This window comes from Macrobrachium rosenbergii, chromosome 29 (genome assembly GCF_040412425.1).
Source record: "Macrobrachium rosenbergii isolate ZJJX-2024 chromosome 29, ASM4041242v1, whole genome shotgun sequence".
Lineage (NCBI taxonomy): Eukaryota > Metazoa > Arthropoda > Malacostraca > Decapoda > Palaemonidae > Macrobrachium > Macrobrachium rosenbergii.
The window spans coordinates 457,199-477,673 of NC_089769.1; the positions used below are offsets into that span (position 1 = coordinate 457,199).

General features: G+C 35.7%; 1 protein-coding gene across 2 annotated transcripts in view; it reads right to left on the minus strand.

Moving 5' to 3' along the window:
• The window catches only part of LOC136854461 (nephrin-like), a 66,649-nt gene continuing 46,174 nt past the window's right edge, over nucleotides 1-20,475 (minus strand). For both annotated transcript variants that reach the window (XM_067130751.1, XM_067130752.1), the window contains 10 exons: nucleotides 17,925-18,076; nucleotides 10,720-10,861; nucleotides 9,378-9,508; nucleotides 7,319-7,478; nucleotides 5,929-6,222; nucleotides 4,178-4,350; nucleotides 2,936-3,065; nucleotides 2,206-2,630; nucleotides 1,496-1,642; nucleotides 1-837 (listed from right to left, as the gene is read on the minus strand). In XM_067130751.1, the coding sequence (XP_066986852.1) occupies nucleotides 445-837; nucleotides 1,496-1,642; nucleotides 2,206-2,630; nucleotides 2,936-3,065; nucleotides 4,178-4,350; nucleotides 5,929-6,222; nucleotides 7,319-7,478; nucleotides 9,378-9,508; nucleotides 10,720-10,861; nucleotides 17,925-18,076 (2,147 nt within the window). In that variant the 3' untranslated portion in view covers nucleotides 1-444. The remainder of the gene's footprint in view (nucleotides 838-1,495; nucleotides 1,643-2,205; nucleotides 2,631-2,935; nucleotides 3,066-4,177; nucleotides 4,351-5,928; nucleotides 6,223-7,318; nucleotides 7,479-9,377; nucleotides 9,509-10,719; nucleotides 10,862-17,924; nucleotides 18,077-20,475) is intronic.

Genomic DNA, 20,475 nt, shown 5'->3' on the forward strand with positions numbered 1-20,475 from the left:
GGCACAATATTTATTTTACGATAAAAACATAGATCGTGTAGCATTACACTCTTACACTGTTTATTAAAATATGTAATATATTTCTGAAGACTTCGTGACTGCGTTCGATCGAGTACAAATTTTGATTTCACTTACAACACCGAAGTTTTTAGAAGCCTCCTTAAAGTGGATTTCCACAGCGAAATGGGAGTACAGGAGCTGAAAGTACTTTCCTTTTCCATGCCACTGAGACTATATATTTCTATATTTTCAACGGTATAAAATCTTGCTACCCTATAAATAGTTCCTTTGTACTTGAATTTACGTATCAAAATGATTGTCAGACACACCTTTATTTTGACACACAGCATCGTCAAGTCGCGTCAGCGTTTCAGTCACACGATGAGAAAAAGCATCGTACAAAATATCGTATAAATATCGGGTCACTTATATCGTTTCCTTCTGCTAAACGGAGCTCTCTCTCTTCGCCAGCAAGGGAGCGCTCGACCCGTCTTCTTCTTCTGCCACGCTTTGTTTGGAGAGCGCTTCCTGGACGTCGAGCTCGCCCTGGTATTCGAAAGGCGGGGTGATTTCCCTAGCTACCTCGGCGTACGCTCGACCGCTGTGAGCCAGCGTGGGTACTATCGACGCTTCTGGCGCGGAAAGCGGAGCAGCGTGTAACGTGACGCTCGGTAAAGAGCCACTTGATTCCTCAGGCGGCGGTAGAGAGGTCTCTTGGACGAGGGCCTCCTCTTCTTTGTACGAGGGACAGAAGGTGGAGACTGAGGGCTGGGAAAGGTCGACGACCCTCGACAACAACGAGGGAGACATCGGCAGCGGGCTGTACTTTGATATGGTCTGGAAGAAATGGGGAGTCGATTGTTTACTCTGGTTTAAAAGAGAATCTTCTGGGTCCTCAGCTATACTTGATAATCTAATACTTACGAGTTTTAGTGTCCACTTCCCTCTTGCTTGCAGGAGAGTTAGGATGATTCATGCCTATCTAACAATTTTTTCTTAAAAACTGTTGAACTTTCAAGAAAACTAATTTCTAAATAGGTAATTTCTAGGCATAATAAGGAATTCATTAACTTCATGAATCATCTTAACTGTTCTCTAATCCCAACAGAAGAGTTGGAAAAGTAAGATAATTAAGGACAGAAAATAATCTGAATATTGGATAGCATGACCCCTAATGCACGAGAAGTGGTCAGGAGATCAAACATATTTTCTTTTCTCTCCTCTTGTCCTCTATTTTATCCCTATATCCTCTGAAATCTTAGTTGATAGATCTCAGCGTTTCAGAAACTCAGCTGGTAAACATAAATTTAGGAATTACTTATTTTGAAATCAAGACAGCAAGAAGAAAGATCTAAATGTCATTTCTTTAAGTAATGGAATAGAAATGAAAACAGAAAATCCTCTGGAACGAACATAAATTTTATGTTAATTAATCTTTCTGAATGAATGATATTCACTGGACAACAGAGTTAGCAGGCTAACATTGTCAACTTACTTTACAGGAAATGACTGATGGCATTTTACTGTATTTGACTTCCTCAGTCGATGAGAGCTGGGATTCTGGAGTCACAGCACAGCCTGTTTCACCATAACCTTCTTGCAAAGGGATGATATCTGGATCAACTTCGTTATCTGAGTCGATCTGTCCACGCAAAGATGTAAAGAAGCGAAACAGGAGATGAGAACTCTCAGTATGGAGTATCATATTCTGATTATTATCATTATTGCTCAGAAGATGAACCCTATTCATATGGAACAATCCCACCACAGAAGTCGTTGACTTGAAATTCAAGCTTCCAAAGAATATGGTGTTCATTAGGAAGAAGTAAGAGGAGGTAAAGGGAAATACAGAAAGAAGGGATCTCACTTATCAAAAAAGAAAAAATAAATTATTAATTAGTAAATACGTGAAAATGTATTAAAAAGAAAGGACAATGGTATTAGGGTAGTAGCGAATAAAGAAAAGAACACACTGATTCCTCTTCCACATTGCACTCCTGGTCCTATGCACAGTCAAAGTTGTCAAACGGTTACATAATACACTTAAAGTACAAAACAAAGGAATTCATATGTCCCAGTGTTTGAACCTTGGCCTAAATTCTATATTCCAATTCAAATTCCAACAGCAGTTATGTACTCTAATGCTATATGCAATATATGGCAACAGTCATTATGATTAGATTCTTTCCCATTCACTGATTTTACCTGGAGCTCTCTTTCACTGCAGGTGGTGGAGTGCTTCGTCGAAACCACTGGTGAATTAAGGACACTTCTAGTCTGATCACTGATGGAGAGAGCGGTGCTGGACGGCACCGTCCTCCGCGCGCGATGTGGGTGACATGTTCGGAACACGATGAGGAACAGCAGGATGAATATGATGACGATGAGGCCGGCGCCCAGTCCCAAGGCAGCCGGGATGAGCTGGGAGTAGCCCAGGCCCTCGAGTGAGGATGAGTCGTCGCTTTCGAGTTCTGTGGAGCTTCCTTCACCTCCTCCTCCTCCTCCTTCCTCGCCTTTCCCACCTCCTCCTCCACCTCCTTCTCCTCCTCCTCCTCCTACTTCTACTGCAGGAGTTCCTCCTCCTTCCTTAGGTTTTGCCTCCTCTCGCACTTCCGCCTCGAAGGGGCCATCTGAGTCAGTGGTAAAGTGATGAAATTATAAGTATCGAGAGTTGTTTGCTATCCTGTGTGAGGTAGTAAGCAGATGAAATCCGGAGAAAAGTGAACATCTAATGCTGTCTAAAATAAACCTAGCATAGGCTACAATATGGCTAGAAAAAGTTTCAGTAACTTATAAAAACTTAAACAATTGTCACTATATTTCAGCCTAACGTATAACTTTCCGTTATGTTCCTAGTTTCAATGCAAAAGAGGTATAAGAATCCCATGTGAGATATTCAACCAACTGTACATGTTTGTGTCTATGCAGACCATACCTTGTGTTAGTATGGCTGAGCCATTAGGCCTGAGCGTTGTAACTACCAAGTACTCAGGAGCACTGAGCCCCTTTTCGTTGATAGCAGTGAGCACGAGGTTGTAGGTTGTGCCGGGAGACAAGCCATCCACCTGTGGTAAGAAATTAGGAAAATAAACAAAAATCTCACACTGCTAAGTCCAGACTATAGTGAAATGTGTCATATACATGTCACATACATGTCATATACATGTAGAATACATGTCATAAACATATAACATACATGTCTTAAACATATCACATACTTATCACATACATGTAAGAAATTAAGAAAATAAAAAGTTCACACTGCTAAGTCCAGACTATGGTGAAATGTGTCATAAACACATCACATACATGTCATAAACATGTAGCATACATGTCATAAACATGTAGCATACATGTCATAAACGTGTAGCACACGTCATAAACATATAGCATACATGTTATAAACACATAGCATACATGTCATAAACATATGGCATACATGTCTTAAACATATCACATACTTATCACATACATGTCATGAGCAGGTTGAGAACAAGTCAACAACCACAAGTGGATAACAAACGTTTGGCAAATGTTGGATAGACGTATGAAGCATTGGTATAAAGTGGTGGTAAATCGTTGACTTAAGTAAGTTTGTGATGTGTGTGCAATAATTCATTGAACTGTGTTGAAACAGTTTACAATGTGTGTACAATAAGTTGTCGATGTGTGATTGTCATATATTTCACTGCAGCGTGGACGCCTCTTAAAAATAGTTTCAAGAATCTTGAGAGGCCTCAGGTTCTCAGATTTTCCATCATTGAGGGCAACATTAGTATCAAGGCCATGCAAAAGAGAGAAAAAGTAGCTCATATTATCTTGTTCAATAAGTCGTTCTCAGAACACTGGTTACTTCAGACAAGCAAGAAAACCTAAATGATTGGTGGATGGGTCATGAACTTTTCAGTGTATAACAATTAATACAAAATCACTGATGATTGATTCTTCCCTGGAAAAATACGAGTCAGAAAAATATCTATATAAAGCAGAAAGGAAACAGGGTGATTGATGTTCGAATCTGAATTGCACGTACTTTGAAGGCAGAGCTACCATAGCGTGCATATTTTCAATCCCTTTATCCTTTTACTCCTTTTTGCAAACAGAGAGAGAGAGAGAGAGAGAGAGAGAGAGAGAGAGAGAGAGAGAGAGAGAGAGAGAGAGAGAACAACTCACTTACCAAGAAACTAGGCCTGGAAGCAGTGGCATTAATGGAGTGTTTACTATGCTCTTCACGAGCTTGGAGGTGGAAAGTTTGCCGGAGTCCCCGACTGTTGCCAGCCTGACAGTCAATTTGGACGGACGTTCTCGTTCTTTCTATGACGTTACAGTTGGTGAGGGGGTCCGGCTTTTCTGACAAAGAGAGAAAATGGGGAGCATTGATGTGTTCTGAGGGTCTGAGGGATTCCTTTTAATCTGCCGCAGCTGATGCAGATTTCAACATTGGCATGGGCTGCTACTCTGCTTGTTCCTGCGTAATTGTCCCTACCTTATAATCAGTGCAGATTATCACAAGGATTATAGTAAAGTTAGGCAAAAGGTTATTTAACTCATCTGGGATATTCTTTTTTTTTATTTGTTTTTCCATTTTAAATGCTATAACAGAGTACAGTACTGACAGAAAAATATATAAATGCACTGTGGAGCACACCAATAAAAATGAAATAAAATAAATAGTCTGCTGATAGTGAGTAGCGATTGGGTTATGTTTGATGCTTCTGACTAGTATAATATATATATATATATATATATATATATATATATATATATATATATATATATATATATATATATAACATAACCTACAATAGCTAGCTAATATATCAGTAATAAGTGACGACACCAGGTCTTGTTGCATACAACATTACCAACGGCTTCATCTGATCCTTCTCAATAAGAGGATCATCTACTAGAAGACTCACTGGTGGGAGGAAAAGGACTCTAAGTAGGAAAAGCCTCCTGAGGAGACTGGCAGGATCCTGAGAAGGATAGACGGAATTTTCTCCTACAGTCGAGGTATTAAACTCACCAAAGGACGACAAAGGTCACTGGACTTGTATCTCGATACCTAGTATTCTCTTTATAATAAGAGAGAGAGAGAGAGAGAGAGAGAGAGAGAGAGAGAGAGAGAGAGAGAGAGAGAGAGAGAGAGCTTGCTTAGCTCGCAACCTTGTAGCTCGCTTCGCTCACGTAAGAAGGGGTGGGAGAAAGTATCAGGGAGAGAAAGTTTCAGGGAGGAGAGAAAGATTGCGGGTGAGAAATAATATTAAAAAGTTGTAATAAAAAGAGCATATGACCTAAACATGTAACAGAAGGATACTAACAGGATAATGTTAAGAAATTATATCTACTATATAACTCTGGGTAAAAGAAAGATGATGCGTCCTGTGTGACATGAATGCAAAAGTGGGCAATAAAGGAAAATAGGTTTAAACTGGCAGTTTTGGATTGCATGAGTTGAATGAAAATAAAGAGACCCTATTTGATAAATGTTCTGCAGATATGAGAGTGGTTTTAGAATTAAATATTCATAAATAATATATATATATATATATATATATATATATATATATATATATATATATATATATATATTTGTAGACTTTGATTCATAGAATATGCTCACCTATTGTTCTCAGTCCTATATTCACTTTGTTAGGGTAAAGGCTCTCTCTCTCTCTCTCTCTCTCTCTCTCTCTCTCTCTCTCTCTCTCCCTCTCTCTCTCTCTCTCTCTCTGTCTCCCCACTACCCCAACTTACCAGCAGGCACAATATAGAATATGCTCACCTATTTCTCTCAGTCCTATATTCACTTTGTTAGGGTAAAGACCGCTCTCTCTCTCTCTCTCTCTCTCTCTCTCTCTCTCTCTCTCTCTCTCTCTCTCTCTCTCTCTCTCTCTCTCTCTCTCTCTCCCCACTACCCCAACTTACCAGCAGGCACAATATGAAAGGCACAAGGTTCCTCCTGCCGCCCCACTTCGTTGGTCGCCCAACAAAGCAGCGTCCCATAATCGAGGGTCGCCATCGGAGTGTAAGTGAGTAGGCTCCTGCCCCCTGCGGAGGAAAACCTCCCCTTGGGGACGTTGGTGGTGTCTGCAGAGTTCCTGAACATCCACTGGAAAGTGCTCTCCTCCGGGTTGGCCTGAACGGAGCACTCGATTTGGGCGTTCTCCAGCCGGCTCACGTGGTAGGTGGTAGTCTGGCCCGGGGTGCAAAATGGGGCATCTACAGGTGATTAGAGCAGTAAAGGAACTAGTCTCTCTCTCTCGAGCGGGCTTAATGATATTTGGGTGTTTTTTTTTTCTTATTTGTGAAGTTGTTTTGTGAGGAATTACCCAGGAAAAAGACTTTGATGCTAAACATCATATCATTAAGGTTATATGCAACTGGGATGATTCAGAGAAGTACTGAAAGTTGTGTGTATATTTTATATATATATATATATATATATATATATATATATATATATATATATATATCTATATATCTATCTATCTATTTATATATATATATATATATATATATATATATATATATATATATATATATATATATACATATGTGTGTGTGTGTGTGTGTGTGTGTTTGATTGCATGTGTATGTGTGTGTGTATGTGTATTTTTACATTCTATAAAGCAAGGGATATTTTTATTTATTTCATGGAAAACCTAGGGTTTAATTTTTTGACGTGGATTCTTCAGAGATAATCTGGCAACTGTTTAAAACTGTAAGATAAATCAGCTAAGCTTATCGCTCACTTCTAAAGTATTCTGTAACTTTACTTGATATCAATCTTGATTTACGTTTCGTCACGTGCAATAGGGAACGTATCTCTGATGGAAATCGTCCCTCAAATTATGAATTTTTCCCTGAATCTATGTTCACAATCCACATCCTCTACAGTAGTGAATAAATAAGCCATTATATATATATATATATATATATATATATATATATATATATATATATATATATATATATATATATATATATATATGTATATATACATTCCCCATCCTTTTCACTAGTAACCAACTTAGTAAGAGACAGAATCATTAATATATAACATCATTATTCAGAACATGAACCCTATTCACACGAATAAGCCCACCACAGGGGCCACTGACTTGAAATTCAAGCTTCCAAAGAATATTACGTCATTCATAAGAAAGAAGTAACAGAAGGTAATGAGAAATACAGAAAGAAAGATAATAGGAAAATTAATATACAAATAGAAAAAAATGTCAGCAAATCATTAAAATAAAGCAGAAAACGATTAAAGACTCTACAACAGAATCTACAGTCACCCATCCCGACGTACATTTAATGTCCAGCCTGAGGCTGTTCGAGGCTCCGTCCCCGATGACGTTGTGGGCGTGGCAGGAGTAAGAACCAGCTTGAGACCTCGTCACGTTCCTGAGGACGAGGCTCTTGTTGCTAATGACGATCCCCGAGGTCACGTTGTGGATGAGGACGACGTTCTACCCGAAGAAGGTCAGGGAGGAAAGGGAAGGAGGATTTAATGAGTTGGAAGTCAAGTGTCTTCGTTTTAGCTTTCTGTGAAAGCAGACTATTATAGGGATGGCTGCTATTCGGTCTGTCCGTCCGCACTTTTTTCTGTCCGCCCTCAGATCTTAAAAAGTGCTGAGGCTAGAGGGCTGCAAATTAGTATGTTGATCATCCATTCCCCAGTCATCAAACATACCAAATTGCAGCCCTCTAGCCTCAGTAGTTTTTATTTTATTTAAGGTTAAGGTTAACCATGATCGTGCGTCTGGCACCTCTAGAGGTGCCAGCCGCCGACGCATCTTCACTTGACCGCATCTGGGGAGCAACTGAGCGTTGCCCGGTCGTGGTTGAGGGTTTCATACTGCAGGACATCGAGAGTTTCATACAGCATTAAACGCTGTACAGAAAACGCGATTGCGCCGAAGAAACTTTGGCGCATTTTTTACTTGTTTATTTATTTATTTCGTTTCAGCGTTGGTCTATGGGCTTTGGTCTTTGGAAGCTTAGGGCTTTAAAAGGTTAACGAAGTAATCGAATGTCTTTTCATTAAAACGCTTTAGTTATTATTATTCTGAGTTAGCCTTTGGACCATACGTTTAGAATTTTTGAAAAGATTCGTATTAACAAATGAAACAATGAAACTATATTTTATTAAAACTTACTTTTCTCATTTTTTCTTGACAGTTCCTATCTTAATATCTTGAACTTTCAGATAATGGAATGGAAAGTTTAATCATAAGAGAAAAATAATGGTTTTTCAGTAAATCAAAATATAATTAAAATAATATTTTATCTTAAAATAAAAATGATGTTTCTCGAGGAATTAAAGCATGATTAAGTGAATACTTTATCGCAAGCCAAATATTATGGTTCTAAGGAAGCTGAAATATAATTCATTGAATATTTTATCGTAAGAAAAAAAAATTTATGGTTCTTAGTAAGCGAAAACATTTGAATCAACATTTTATATTAAGACAAAAATGTTTCTCAGGAAATTACAATATAACCGAATAAATATCGATAGACAAAAATCCCGGTTTTTCAGGAAACTGAAATAAAATTTAATGAATATTTTATCATAAAAAACCCATTTCTCAGGAAATTAAACTACAATTGAATTAATATTTTATCGACAGACAAAAATCATGGTCTTTCAGGAAACTGAAATATAAATGAATGGATATTTTATTATAAGAATAAAAATCACTTCTCGGAAATGAAAATATAATTGAATATAATATAATTGAATGTATTACGATTATTAGGAAATTAAAGTATGCTTGAATGAATATTTATATAGTAAGGCAAAATCATAGTTCTCAGTAAATTCAAACAATTTTAATTGCATGTGGAATAAGTTTACTGACACAGGACTCAATCTAATCTCAAAATCGAAAACGATTTAATTCAAAACTTAAAATATGCTTGAATGAATATCTTAAAGTAAGGCAAAATCATAGTTCTCGGTAAATTAAAACAATTTTAATTGCACGTGGATTAAGGTTTACTTACAAAGGACTCAATTTAATCTCGAAATCGAAAAGGATTTAATTCAAAACTTACAATATGCTTGAATGAATATCTTACAGTAAGGTAAAATCATAGTTCTCAGTAAATTAAAATAATATTCATTACTTTTGGGATAAGGCTTACTGACAAGGGACTCAATTTAATCTCAAAATCGAAAACGATTTAATTCAAAACTTAAAATATGCTTGAATGAATATCTCAATTAAGGCAAAATCATAGTTCTCAGTAAATTAAAACAATTTTCATTACTTTTGGAATAAGGTTTACTGACAAAGGACTCAATTTAATCTCAAAATCGAAAACGATTTCATTCAAAGTCTAAAAAAGCCAAACATACTTACATTGTGTCTCCAAGACACGTGGGAGGCCGACGGATTGGCGACCACGGCGCACTGGAAGGCGACGTCGTCTCCCTCTCTGATATTGGACGAATCCGACTCGGTTCCAAATGTAGAAACGGCTGTCGGAGCGTCTTGTTGGATCGGCATTGAAGAAAAGAATTCTTAGCTACATTACAGTGATTTTCTGTAGACATTCTGAATGACTAATTAGCTTTCGAGTAATCCCAGGGCACGAGATCTATGGGTATTATTGGGTAGCTGATGCAAATAAGTGACTGTTTTCATAGACGTAGTGATTTTAGTTAGCCACAGGAAATGGGATATATGATTAGGTAAAGTCAACTTGAAATTCAATTTGAATGACTAAATAGGATTGGAGTTATCCCAGGGGATTATATAGATCATTTAAGAAGCCTTAATGGCCACAAGAACTATTGGTATTTGCTGGTTACTTATGCAAATATGTGCCCAAGAGCAACTCGAAATTCTTTTGGGGTAATTGACTAGGATTCGAGTAATCCAATGGTAATTATGAATATCAACTTCCAAGAAGCCTTAATAGGGACTCAGAATATGGATTATTAGTTTAACTGGCGTAAAAATTGCACAGTTTCGTAGATAGATTGTAGACGTCCTAACACTGAGTACAAACAAGAATATTATGTCCTTATGGCATTAAATCCACGGTCGTAACACAAGAGGGAGAATTAGATATTAGATGAGGGTACGTAAGGGCATCGAGACTAACCTACATATTTACATCCACATGTTCAATATCTATTATCCTAAAAACGCTGCAATGGCACAGCAGGTCTGAGCATAGATTAAAGGCTTAAAATTAGACTTGATAAATACGAAACTCTTGCAAACGCCTCTCTCTCTCTCTCTCTCTCTCTCTCTCTCTCTCTGAGGGAAAAACGAGGTGACAAATAAATTTCCTACAATGGACCACCAACTCTCTCTCTATCTCTCTCTCTCTCTTTCTCTCTGTCGCTGAGTGAAAAAAGAGGTGACAAATAAATTTCTAACAATGGACCACCAAATCTCTCTCTCTCTCTCTCTCTCTCTCTCTCTCTCTCTCTCTGGGTACAGCGTTTCTCAATACCTTCTCTACCACTGGGATGGTTGAATCCCTCCCCCCATCCCTCTCTCTCTCTCTCTCTCTCTCTCTCTCTCTCTCTCTCTCTCTCTCTCTCTCTCTCAGAGGGAAAAAGCGAGGTGACAGATAAATCCCTTACAATGAACCAAACTCTCTCTCTCTCTCTCTCTCTCTCTCTCTCTCTCTCTCTCTCTCTCACACACAGACAGAGGGAAAAAACGAGGTGACAAATAAATCTCTTACAATGGACCGCCAGACTCCACACGTCCTCCATCACGGTCTCAGTCTGTGTATTTTCGGCGATGCACCTCAGGAGGGACCCGTCCTGGGACGCCCTGGGCTCCATGACGATTCTGCTCGTCGTCACATTTCCGTCTAGAGAGATCTAGTGGGACGGGGGTGCGAAAGGAACAGACGGGAGACGGGAAAGATGGACGGGTGAATCGGGAAAGGGAGGAATGGGTTTGAGATTCGTGGATTTTAAAAATGGCGGGTGTCAGGGCGAAGGGATGTTTTGGGTAAAATGGGAGGAATGGGAAAAGAAGTATAAAAATTATTTAGTGGTGAGATCCTATGAAGAAATATTGATATACTTTTGTTATTAATATTAATTTGTAATTCAATCTATAAAATAAATGCAATAAAATATAAAATGTATGCATTATTACATATATATTTAATTTTACAACTATTAAACAGAAACAATATGAAATTATGATCTTAACTTCGCTCGATTTTATTTTGGGAATAAATAAGTATATTTTGTTTTTTAAGGCGGATTAAATGATTCGCCTTCTTTATTTCAACTAATATCTTGTATTCTTTATAAAATACTTCAAAAAATCCTTGCAATACTGTTACCAACTAGTGACTGTAGCTGTTTTCTTCTAAACCTCTCTCTCTCTCTCTCTCTCTCTCTCTCTCTCTCTCTCTCTCTATATATATATATATATATATATATATATATATATATATATATACATATATATTTATACATATGTATAACTGAATCACGAAAATATGGAACGTGATGAAAATATAAATAAAAGGCATCGCCTATATATATATATATATATATATATATATATATATATATATATATATATATATATATATATATATATATTGTGTGTGTGTGTGTATGTATATATCTGTGTACACGTGTGTGCTCTTCCTGCCCCCGTTTCCCTTTTATATTCCTGACTGTTGAGCTTATAGTGCCCCGCCAAGTGCTGTTGAAGACACAAGAGCCGCACCGACTATTCAGCTTTAGAAAGTCGAGTGACTTGACAGCCCTATGCGTCTAGTAGGATGTGTAATGAGGGTTCATACGGGTAATTAACTCTTGTCTTTACTCCCCAAACCCCACCCCTCCTCCCCCTCCATCTACTCTTATGCCTCCTCCTCTCCCAATCCCCTCCCCTCACCTTACGCCGAGGGATGTTACATAGCAGGGCTGTTAGACGCTTTTGTATAAAGGGCGTAAGAGAGAAAAGGATGGTATAGATTAAAGGAGATGTGTTGGGACCTTTTTTTTTTTTATGGTGCTTTTTAGGAAAGCATGGAATGGTTTTTTTTTTTTTTTTTTTGGAAGCTATCGGGTGGGGTGAGTTTGTCTGATGCTGTGTGATTTATTGGGGTTTTACTTTTGTTAATTCTTATTGGTAGATTAATAGAAAAACATACTTCAACGTGTATATATATATATATATATATATATATATATATATATATATGTATATATATATATGTATATGTATATGTATATATACAAAAAATGCAATAACATAACAGGTGAAAGCCTGTCTCAGGGATAGAGGCAAGGGATATTGATGTCTTGAGAGAGAGAGAGAGAGAGAGAGAGAGGTCGGACAGAAATAGTGCGGAGAGAAAAAAGTGCGTACAGAATAAAATGTGGACAGAATAAGTACGGACAGAAACAGTACGGACAGAAACAGTGCGGACAGAAAAAAGTGCGGGCAGAAAAATGTGCGGACGGACAGACAAAGCCGGCACAATAGTTTCCTTTTACAAAAAAACTAAAAAGAAATTATAAATTGCCTGAAAAATCAGGGATTCCTGATTTCACTGATTAAAGGTCAGGAGTCAGGTTTGGCGAAGTATCGTGAGAGATTCAAGAATTCTCTCATTTGCCTCGTTAGAGAGAGAGAGAGAGAGAGAGAGAGAGAGAGAGAGAGAGAGAGAGAGAGAGAGAGAGAGAGAGAGAGGAATTTGAGCAGTCTCGTGATAGAGAAGGACCTTCTGTGGCAAGATAATGGGAATATTGGAGAGAGAGAGAGAGAGAGAGAGAGAGAGAGAGAGAGAGAGAGAGAGAGAGAGAGAGAGAGAGTAATTTAACCGACCTAGTAGTGGACAAGGCATAGAGTAATGCTGTGTCTTGATCGAAGGAGAGAGAGAGAGAAAGAGAGAGAAAGAGAGAGAGAGAGAGAGTTGTTGATCGAACAACTTACCTTCCATACAATAGACAATAAAATCACCTTCAGCAAAATGAAATTTCATTCATTATGCAAAGAAGACGAAACAATCAAATGATTTGTTGCGTGAAGTCGATTAAGGAATAAATTACCTGCGTTACGTGGAACTATGAATGCAATCATACATCTAAAACGGCTTTTATTTTTGTCCCAGACGTGACTGTACATCTCTGGCCGGATTCCCTTGGGAGTAAATAATATCCACCCCTCATGATGCAATTGGATAATGACTCGTTAATTTGGTCGAGTTTGTTGAACAGCCATTTTGATTTAGAATTCAGAACGTCTCTAAAGGACTCTCTCTCTCTCTCTCTCTCTCTCTCTCTCTCTCTCTCTCTCTCTCTCTCTCTCTCAAGCAGATTAGATACTGGGATATATGGCAGGTAATTGAGATTGTCTGACGGAAATGAGAAAATGTTTAGAATTGAATGATTACTGAATTTGCTCTGAAGGGTGCCAGTTTGAGTATAATTCTGGGAAATCAAAGTGGAATGCTTTTCAATATAAATATGAATAATGTTGTGAGGGAATGTATTCTGATTTTAGTGGGAATACACTAACAAAAACGATTTTATTTCGTCAGGAAATATTTAACTATCATTAACTTTAAATATTGTTGCATAATCACATTTCAAAGGAATTGTCTTTGAAATCGTTATATTAGCAAACAAGTAAAAAATGCGTCGAAGAAACTTCGGCGCAATCGAGTTTTCTGTACAACTGCTACAGCGTACAGTCAAGGCCACCGAAAATAGATCTATCTTTCGGTGGTCTCGGATAATGCTGCATGAGCCGCGGCCCATGAAACTTTAACCACGGCCCGGTGGTGGCCCATCCTACATAGTTGCCAGAAGCAAGAATTATGGCTAACTTTAACCTTAAATAAAATAAAAACTAGTGAGGCTAGAGGGCTGCACTTTGGTATGCTTGATGATTGGAGGATGGATGATCAACATACCAAATTGCAGCCCTCTAGCCTCAGTAGTTTTTATTTTATTTATGGTCAACATTAGCTATTGATCATGCTTCTGGCACTGCTATAGATGCCAGCCGCCAACGCACCTTCACTTGACCGTATCTGGGAAGCAACTGAGCGCTGCCCGCTCGTGGCAGAGAGTTTCATACTCCAGCACATCGAGAGTTTCATACAACATTATACGCTGTACAGAAAACTGGTAGTTGTTCTGTTAGCCCTCGAAACAAAGTCATAAGGTCTTTCATAATTCTGTATATTATAAAATATTCCCATATCAAAGGAGCATGAGTCCTAAAGCATCGCAATCAGTTATTTTCTCTTTTCGATAAAAGCGGATTAAGTTTTACCAGATGTTTCAACAAACAATAAATGGTCAAATGCAAAACGTACTGATGTTTGACGACATTTTCCACTGTGTAAAATATATGAAAACATTGGTATGAGGTTTTGTGATAAATACTTCTAAAAATATTGACTGTGATGCGGAAGTGTATAGTCATTTTTTTTTTATTATACTGTGAAATATATTAATTAGTTGAAGGTCATTTAATTATTCAATTTTGATACCAGCGTTGGTCAGTAATAATAATAATAATAATAATAATAATAATAATAATAATAATAATAATAATAATAATAATAATAATAATAATATCAGCGTTGGTCAATGTTGAACAAATTATGTTCTTCCTGAGCTGTTTTCAATTCAATAATAATAATAATAATAATAATAATAATAATAATAATAATAATAATAATAATAATAATAATAATAATAAGAAGAAGAAGAAGAAGAAGAAGAAGAAGAAGAAGAAGAAGAAGAAGAAGAAGAAGAAGAGGAAATTTAATAACAAGAGGAAGATGGTTCTTAAGATTGATAATAGTATCTTGACATTTAAAGATGGCAATGTGAAATCATCCATAAATTCTAAAGGCTATAACATCTGTTAGTGTTACCAATGCCTCTGTTACTACTGATAATACAAAGAGATTTATGAATTCTTAAATTTATATAAATATATATGTATATATATATATATATATATATATATATATATATATATACTTATTAACATTTAAAAGTCTAATACTTTTATGTTTAAGACCTTAAAGTTTTTACATTTAAAAATCTGAAATTTTAACATCTAAAAATTTTTAGTTTTAAAATCCAGGAGTTAAAAATTCTGACATTTAGAAGCTGAAAGTCTTGAAATAATGCTGAATTTAATTAAAGGTCAGATAGCACTTTAAATTTCTGAAAGATTTAAGGAAATCGAGTTATCTCTAAACAGCTCATTTTCGCAGCTTTTCTGTAAATTTCACAAATAAGACGATGAATTTGACCGCTTTTGTTATTATTTTCTGGAAACGAAAACTGTTGTAACGGCTTTGTCTGTCCGTCCGTACTTTTTCTGTCCGCACTTTTTCTGTCCGCAATTTTTTTCTGTCCGCACTTTTTCTGCCCTCACTTTTCTGTCCTCAATGTTTCTGTCCGCACTTTCTTCTGTCCGCACTTTTTTCTGTCCGCACTCTTTCTGTCCGCCCTCAGATCTTAAAAACTACTGAGGCTAGAGGGCTGCAAATTGGCATATTGATCATCCACCCTCCAATCATCAAACATACCAAATTGCAGCCCTCTAGCCTCAGTAGTTTTTATTTTATTTAAGGTTAAAGTTAGCCATAATCGTGTGTCTGATATAGGCCAGGCCACCACCGGGCAGTGGTTAAAGTCTCATGGGCCGCGGCTCATGCAGCATTATACCAAGACCACCGAAAAACAGATCTATTTTCGGTGGCCTTGATTATACGCTGTCGCTGCTGTGCAGAAAACTCGATAGCGCCGAAGAAACTTCGGCGCAATTTTTTTTACTAGTTTCTTTATTTTCTGTAAAAGCAACTTTCAGTTCAGCGAAGATAAAGTCAAACACAGATCGTATAATATTCTAAAGTTCACTTGTAGCGTTCTGAAGTCTCCAGAACTTGAAAGTTTCGTAGGCTTTTCTCTGGTGAAATGTCACTCGATCGCTCTGACCTTTCATTTTTGTCTCTTTCACGGCGTCTTCTGTCGGGGAGAAAACCAGTTTTCTACCCCAATTTCTTGAGCCTCAAATCTACACGGATAACATTTAAGATTTTCTGAGGTGGGTTTCATTATCTCTGGAATGTTGTCTTGGCGAACACTTGAAATGTACTAGTTATTTATGTATATGTATATGTATATATGTATATATATATATAAATGTATATGATGTATATATATATATATATATATATATATATATATATATATATATATATATATCTATATATATATATATATATAATATGGGTGTGTGTATGTATGTAAGCATATACCCGTCTTTTCATCAAAATAATCAAAATATCTATAACATTCAGGCTGCTTCTATATTGATTTATAATGAAATGTCTTGTACTGTGATCTGGCAGTGTACAATGAAGACTTACAATGTTTGGTAATGAATCATAATTCTCGCGTGATCTAGATTGTAGTCTATAAATTTTTATGTCATCCAAACTATCTATAAGTAGAAGACCTTTCACAAAAACGGGGTTCTGTTAATACCCTTTGACTATAAATATCATTAGCAATGCATTTCAATAATCTACTTGCATTCTTATCTATTTATTTATTGATTTGTCTGTTATTTTTCCTTTTTTAATAAGCTATCTCTTCTTTCTGTATTCCCCTTACATTTTGTTACTTCTTTCCAATGAACTCTATAATCTTTGGAAGCTTGAATTTCAAGTCAGAGGCCCCTGCGGGCTTATTACATATGTATCGGGTTCATCTTCTGAATAATAATAATAATAATAATAATAATAATAATAATAATAATAATAATAATAATAATAATAATAATAATAATAATAATAATAGTCTATTCCCATCACAGTTTACCTAACTTTCCTTCTTTTATGAATGGCGTTTAATTACTCATGCAATATATTTCAATTTAATATTAGTCAGACACCATTTACATTTGCAGTTTATCTGCCTGCCCCGTGGATTATTCAGCTAGAACGTTGTCCCGGGCGTAACAGCGTTTTGCAAAATATATATAATTCACAAGGTGGAATATTTCAGTGCTTTACATAAATGAAATTGGCAGAATTCATCGGAATAAAACGAGAGACTGAACAAAGGCCAATGCAGTCTGGAAGGTATATATTGCCTGGGGAAGGCTGTTGATCTAAGATGTTAAGATGTCAGGTATAAAAGTGAAATAAAACACTTGCATAAAAATTCACAAGCAGAAAAAAATAATAATTTCAACCCGTTTCCAAAATTCCTTTTTTTGATTTGCAGAAACAGAATGATACATTTTGTGTTATTTCCTCATTTTGACAGAGTACCATTGAAATATTCTTTAAGACCTCAAGCAAGCAGAAATAAAAAAATATATAATTTCAACCAGTTTCTTCTCAAAAGAAGCAGAAATAAAAAAAAATAATAATTTTAACCCGTCACATTTTTGGAGGGATTTAATAGAATTACCACAGGTATCAAAATATTACTAATCTCAGATAAAAAGGCCAGTCCAAAAAAAAAAAAGCAGAATAAAATTACGTGAGAAGCAAATGCAGTTATTTATGATTTGTGTTTACATTCAAATATCCCACTAAGATCCAGTGAAGACAAGGATTCATTTTCATATAATTATAATTAGGAAAAAATCCAAAAGTACTCATAGCAAACTTCTGGAAGCAAATAATATAGTCACTTTTTAGTAACCATGACGACATAGTCCTTAGGTATAGGATAATCCTGATAGGAAACAATCATAAAAAAAAATATATCTGCCCTTTTAACTATTGTGAGCAAATAGACCATAGGTATAGGACACTCCTCGTAGGAAACTATCTTAAATAGGATTATATATTCACCTTTTTAACCATCATGAGGACTAGTCCGTAGGTATAGGGTACTCTGAAAAAAAAAAAAATAGTAAATTCACCTTTTCCGTTGACTCCAGGATTCGATGGTCACCGTTCCACCACGAAATGGCTGGCTGGGGCCTGGAGCCACGGACCTCGCACTCGACAGCGTATTCGTGACCAGCTACCCACGGTAGTTTCGTCCCTCTAATGGTAACTGAGAGTGGCGGTACTGGAATGAATGGCAGAAGAAGAAGAAGAATAAGAATAAGAAGGGAGGAAATGTTGGTGGAATTTGTGTGCCTCCTGAATTTAGAGGGTAAAACGTTGATATTATTATTATTATTATTATTATTATTATTATTATTATTATTATTATTATTATTATTATTATTATTATTATTATTTTTTACAGAAGTTGAACCCTATTCATGTTGAACAAACCTGTTCATAAAACTTGTATGCCTCATGAGCTTAGAAGATAAACTTTATTATTATTATTATTATTATTATTATTATTATTATTATTATTATTATTATTATTATTATTATTCAGAATATGAACCCTATTCATATGGAACAAGCCCACAGGGGCCACTGGCTCGAAATTCAAGCTTCCAAAGAACATGGTGTTCATTAGAAAGAAGTAACAGAAGGTAACGGAAAATACAGATAGAGGAGATCAGTTATTAGACAAACAGATAAATTCAAAAATAATAAATAAATAAAAAATATAAGTAAAATATTAAAGTACAAGTTGAATTGTACGAGGGTAGTGAAGCATTGCATCTTAGCTTGAATTTCTGACGTTCCAAATGCACGACATTCTCAGAAGACTGCTCCACAGACCAACGAATTATTTAAGGACCTCTGGAACTTCGGAGAAGTTCGACAGCGAGACACATTTACTGCATATTGGTGTTGCTGGCGGTTGCTCTCAGCAGGAAAAGGGAAAAATTGTGACTGTGAAAGATCTCTCTTAAAATACAACTTTATGAAAAACTGACATTTATTTCTACTTTATTGTCCTAATCGAAACGACACCTTAGACTCTTGACGTACCTCTAGAAACTTTCTCAGTTTAGTTATCAGGAACTGTCTCCCAGAGGCTGTTGTGCAATTAGATGCAATGCAGAATTACCCTAAAGCAATTCTTGTAATTTATCGTTTTCTTGTATTTTTATCTATTTATTTATTGACTTGTTCATACATTTTTTTCCTAATAACTGATCTCTTCTTTCTGTATATCCTACTGGCTTCTGTTTCTGATTTCAGATGAACATCATCTGAATAATAATAATAATAATAATAATAATAATAATAATAATAATAATAATAATAATAATAATAATAATAATGATGAGGCTGTGGATTTCTGATTAAATCGAATTTTTATCCGCCAGTGAATATAAAAATTCAGCTCCTGAAGTTGATATTTGAAACTGTCATTTTTCTTGGAAGCGACCTCACTAAAAGACTTTTGTAATTCAAAAACTGTAATTAAAATTAATGTACAGTTAGACAGCCTAATTGTGGATACTCTATGACGGTTTAATTGACAATATATTATTCTGATCCGATAAGAGACAATAAAAAAATATTCTGATCGAAAATATAGATAATTTTGACCAGTCCCTATGGAGACAAGGCAGATCACTTCCAAATGTTTGGCTTGATAATTTTCATAAGAGTTTTCCAATAAAGCCGACGGCCTCTCGTTACACTGCAAGCTGGGGAAACATGTTGCAGTCCATTCTGGAGTTATTATGTTGACCTATGTTGAACATGGGCCGGACGTCATGTTGGAATTCCAGCCAATATGTATCAGCAGGCAAAGGTTGACCATCTATCTGGATTTTGTTATTTCCCCTTGGGATGAAAATAGCTATATTTTAAACTTCATGCCGTGAGCTATAATTTACAAATATTGTTCCGGGGTAAAATAAAGATTTATGGGTTTCAGTATGAAACAAAGCAGAGCTGAATTTTATTTACGTTACGGTTCTGGACCGGAAATAAACAAAATATTTGTTTTGACATAGGAGGAAGATAGGCTAAAAAAAAAAAAGAAAACAAAGAACTTACCATGAATATACAAAGAATATTTAACACGACTATTTAAAGAATATTTACCATCAAATTAAAGAATATTTAACACGGATATTTAAAGAATATTTACCATGAATATTTAAAGAACATTTACCATCATTATTTAAAGAATATTTACCACGAATACTTAAAGAATAATAACGACCATTATTTAAAGAATATTAAGACGAATATTTAAAGAATATCTACCACCAATATTAAAGAATATTTAACATGAATATTTAAAGAATATTTACCATGAATATTTAAAGAATATTAACACGAATATTTAAAGAGTATTTGCCACCAGTATTAAAAAATATTTAACAAGTATATTTAAAGAATATTTATCATGAATATTTAAAGAATATTTACCACGAATATTTAAAGAATATTTACCACCAATATTAAAGAATATTTACCACGAATATTTAAAGAATATTTACCACCAATATTAAAGAATATTTACCACGAATATTTAAAGAATATTTACCACCAATATTAAAGAACATTTACCACGAATATTTAAAGAATATTTAACCA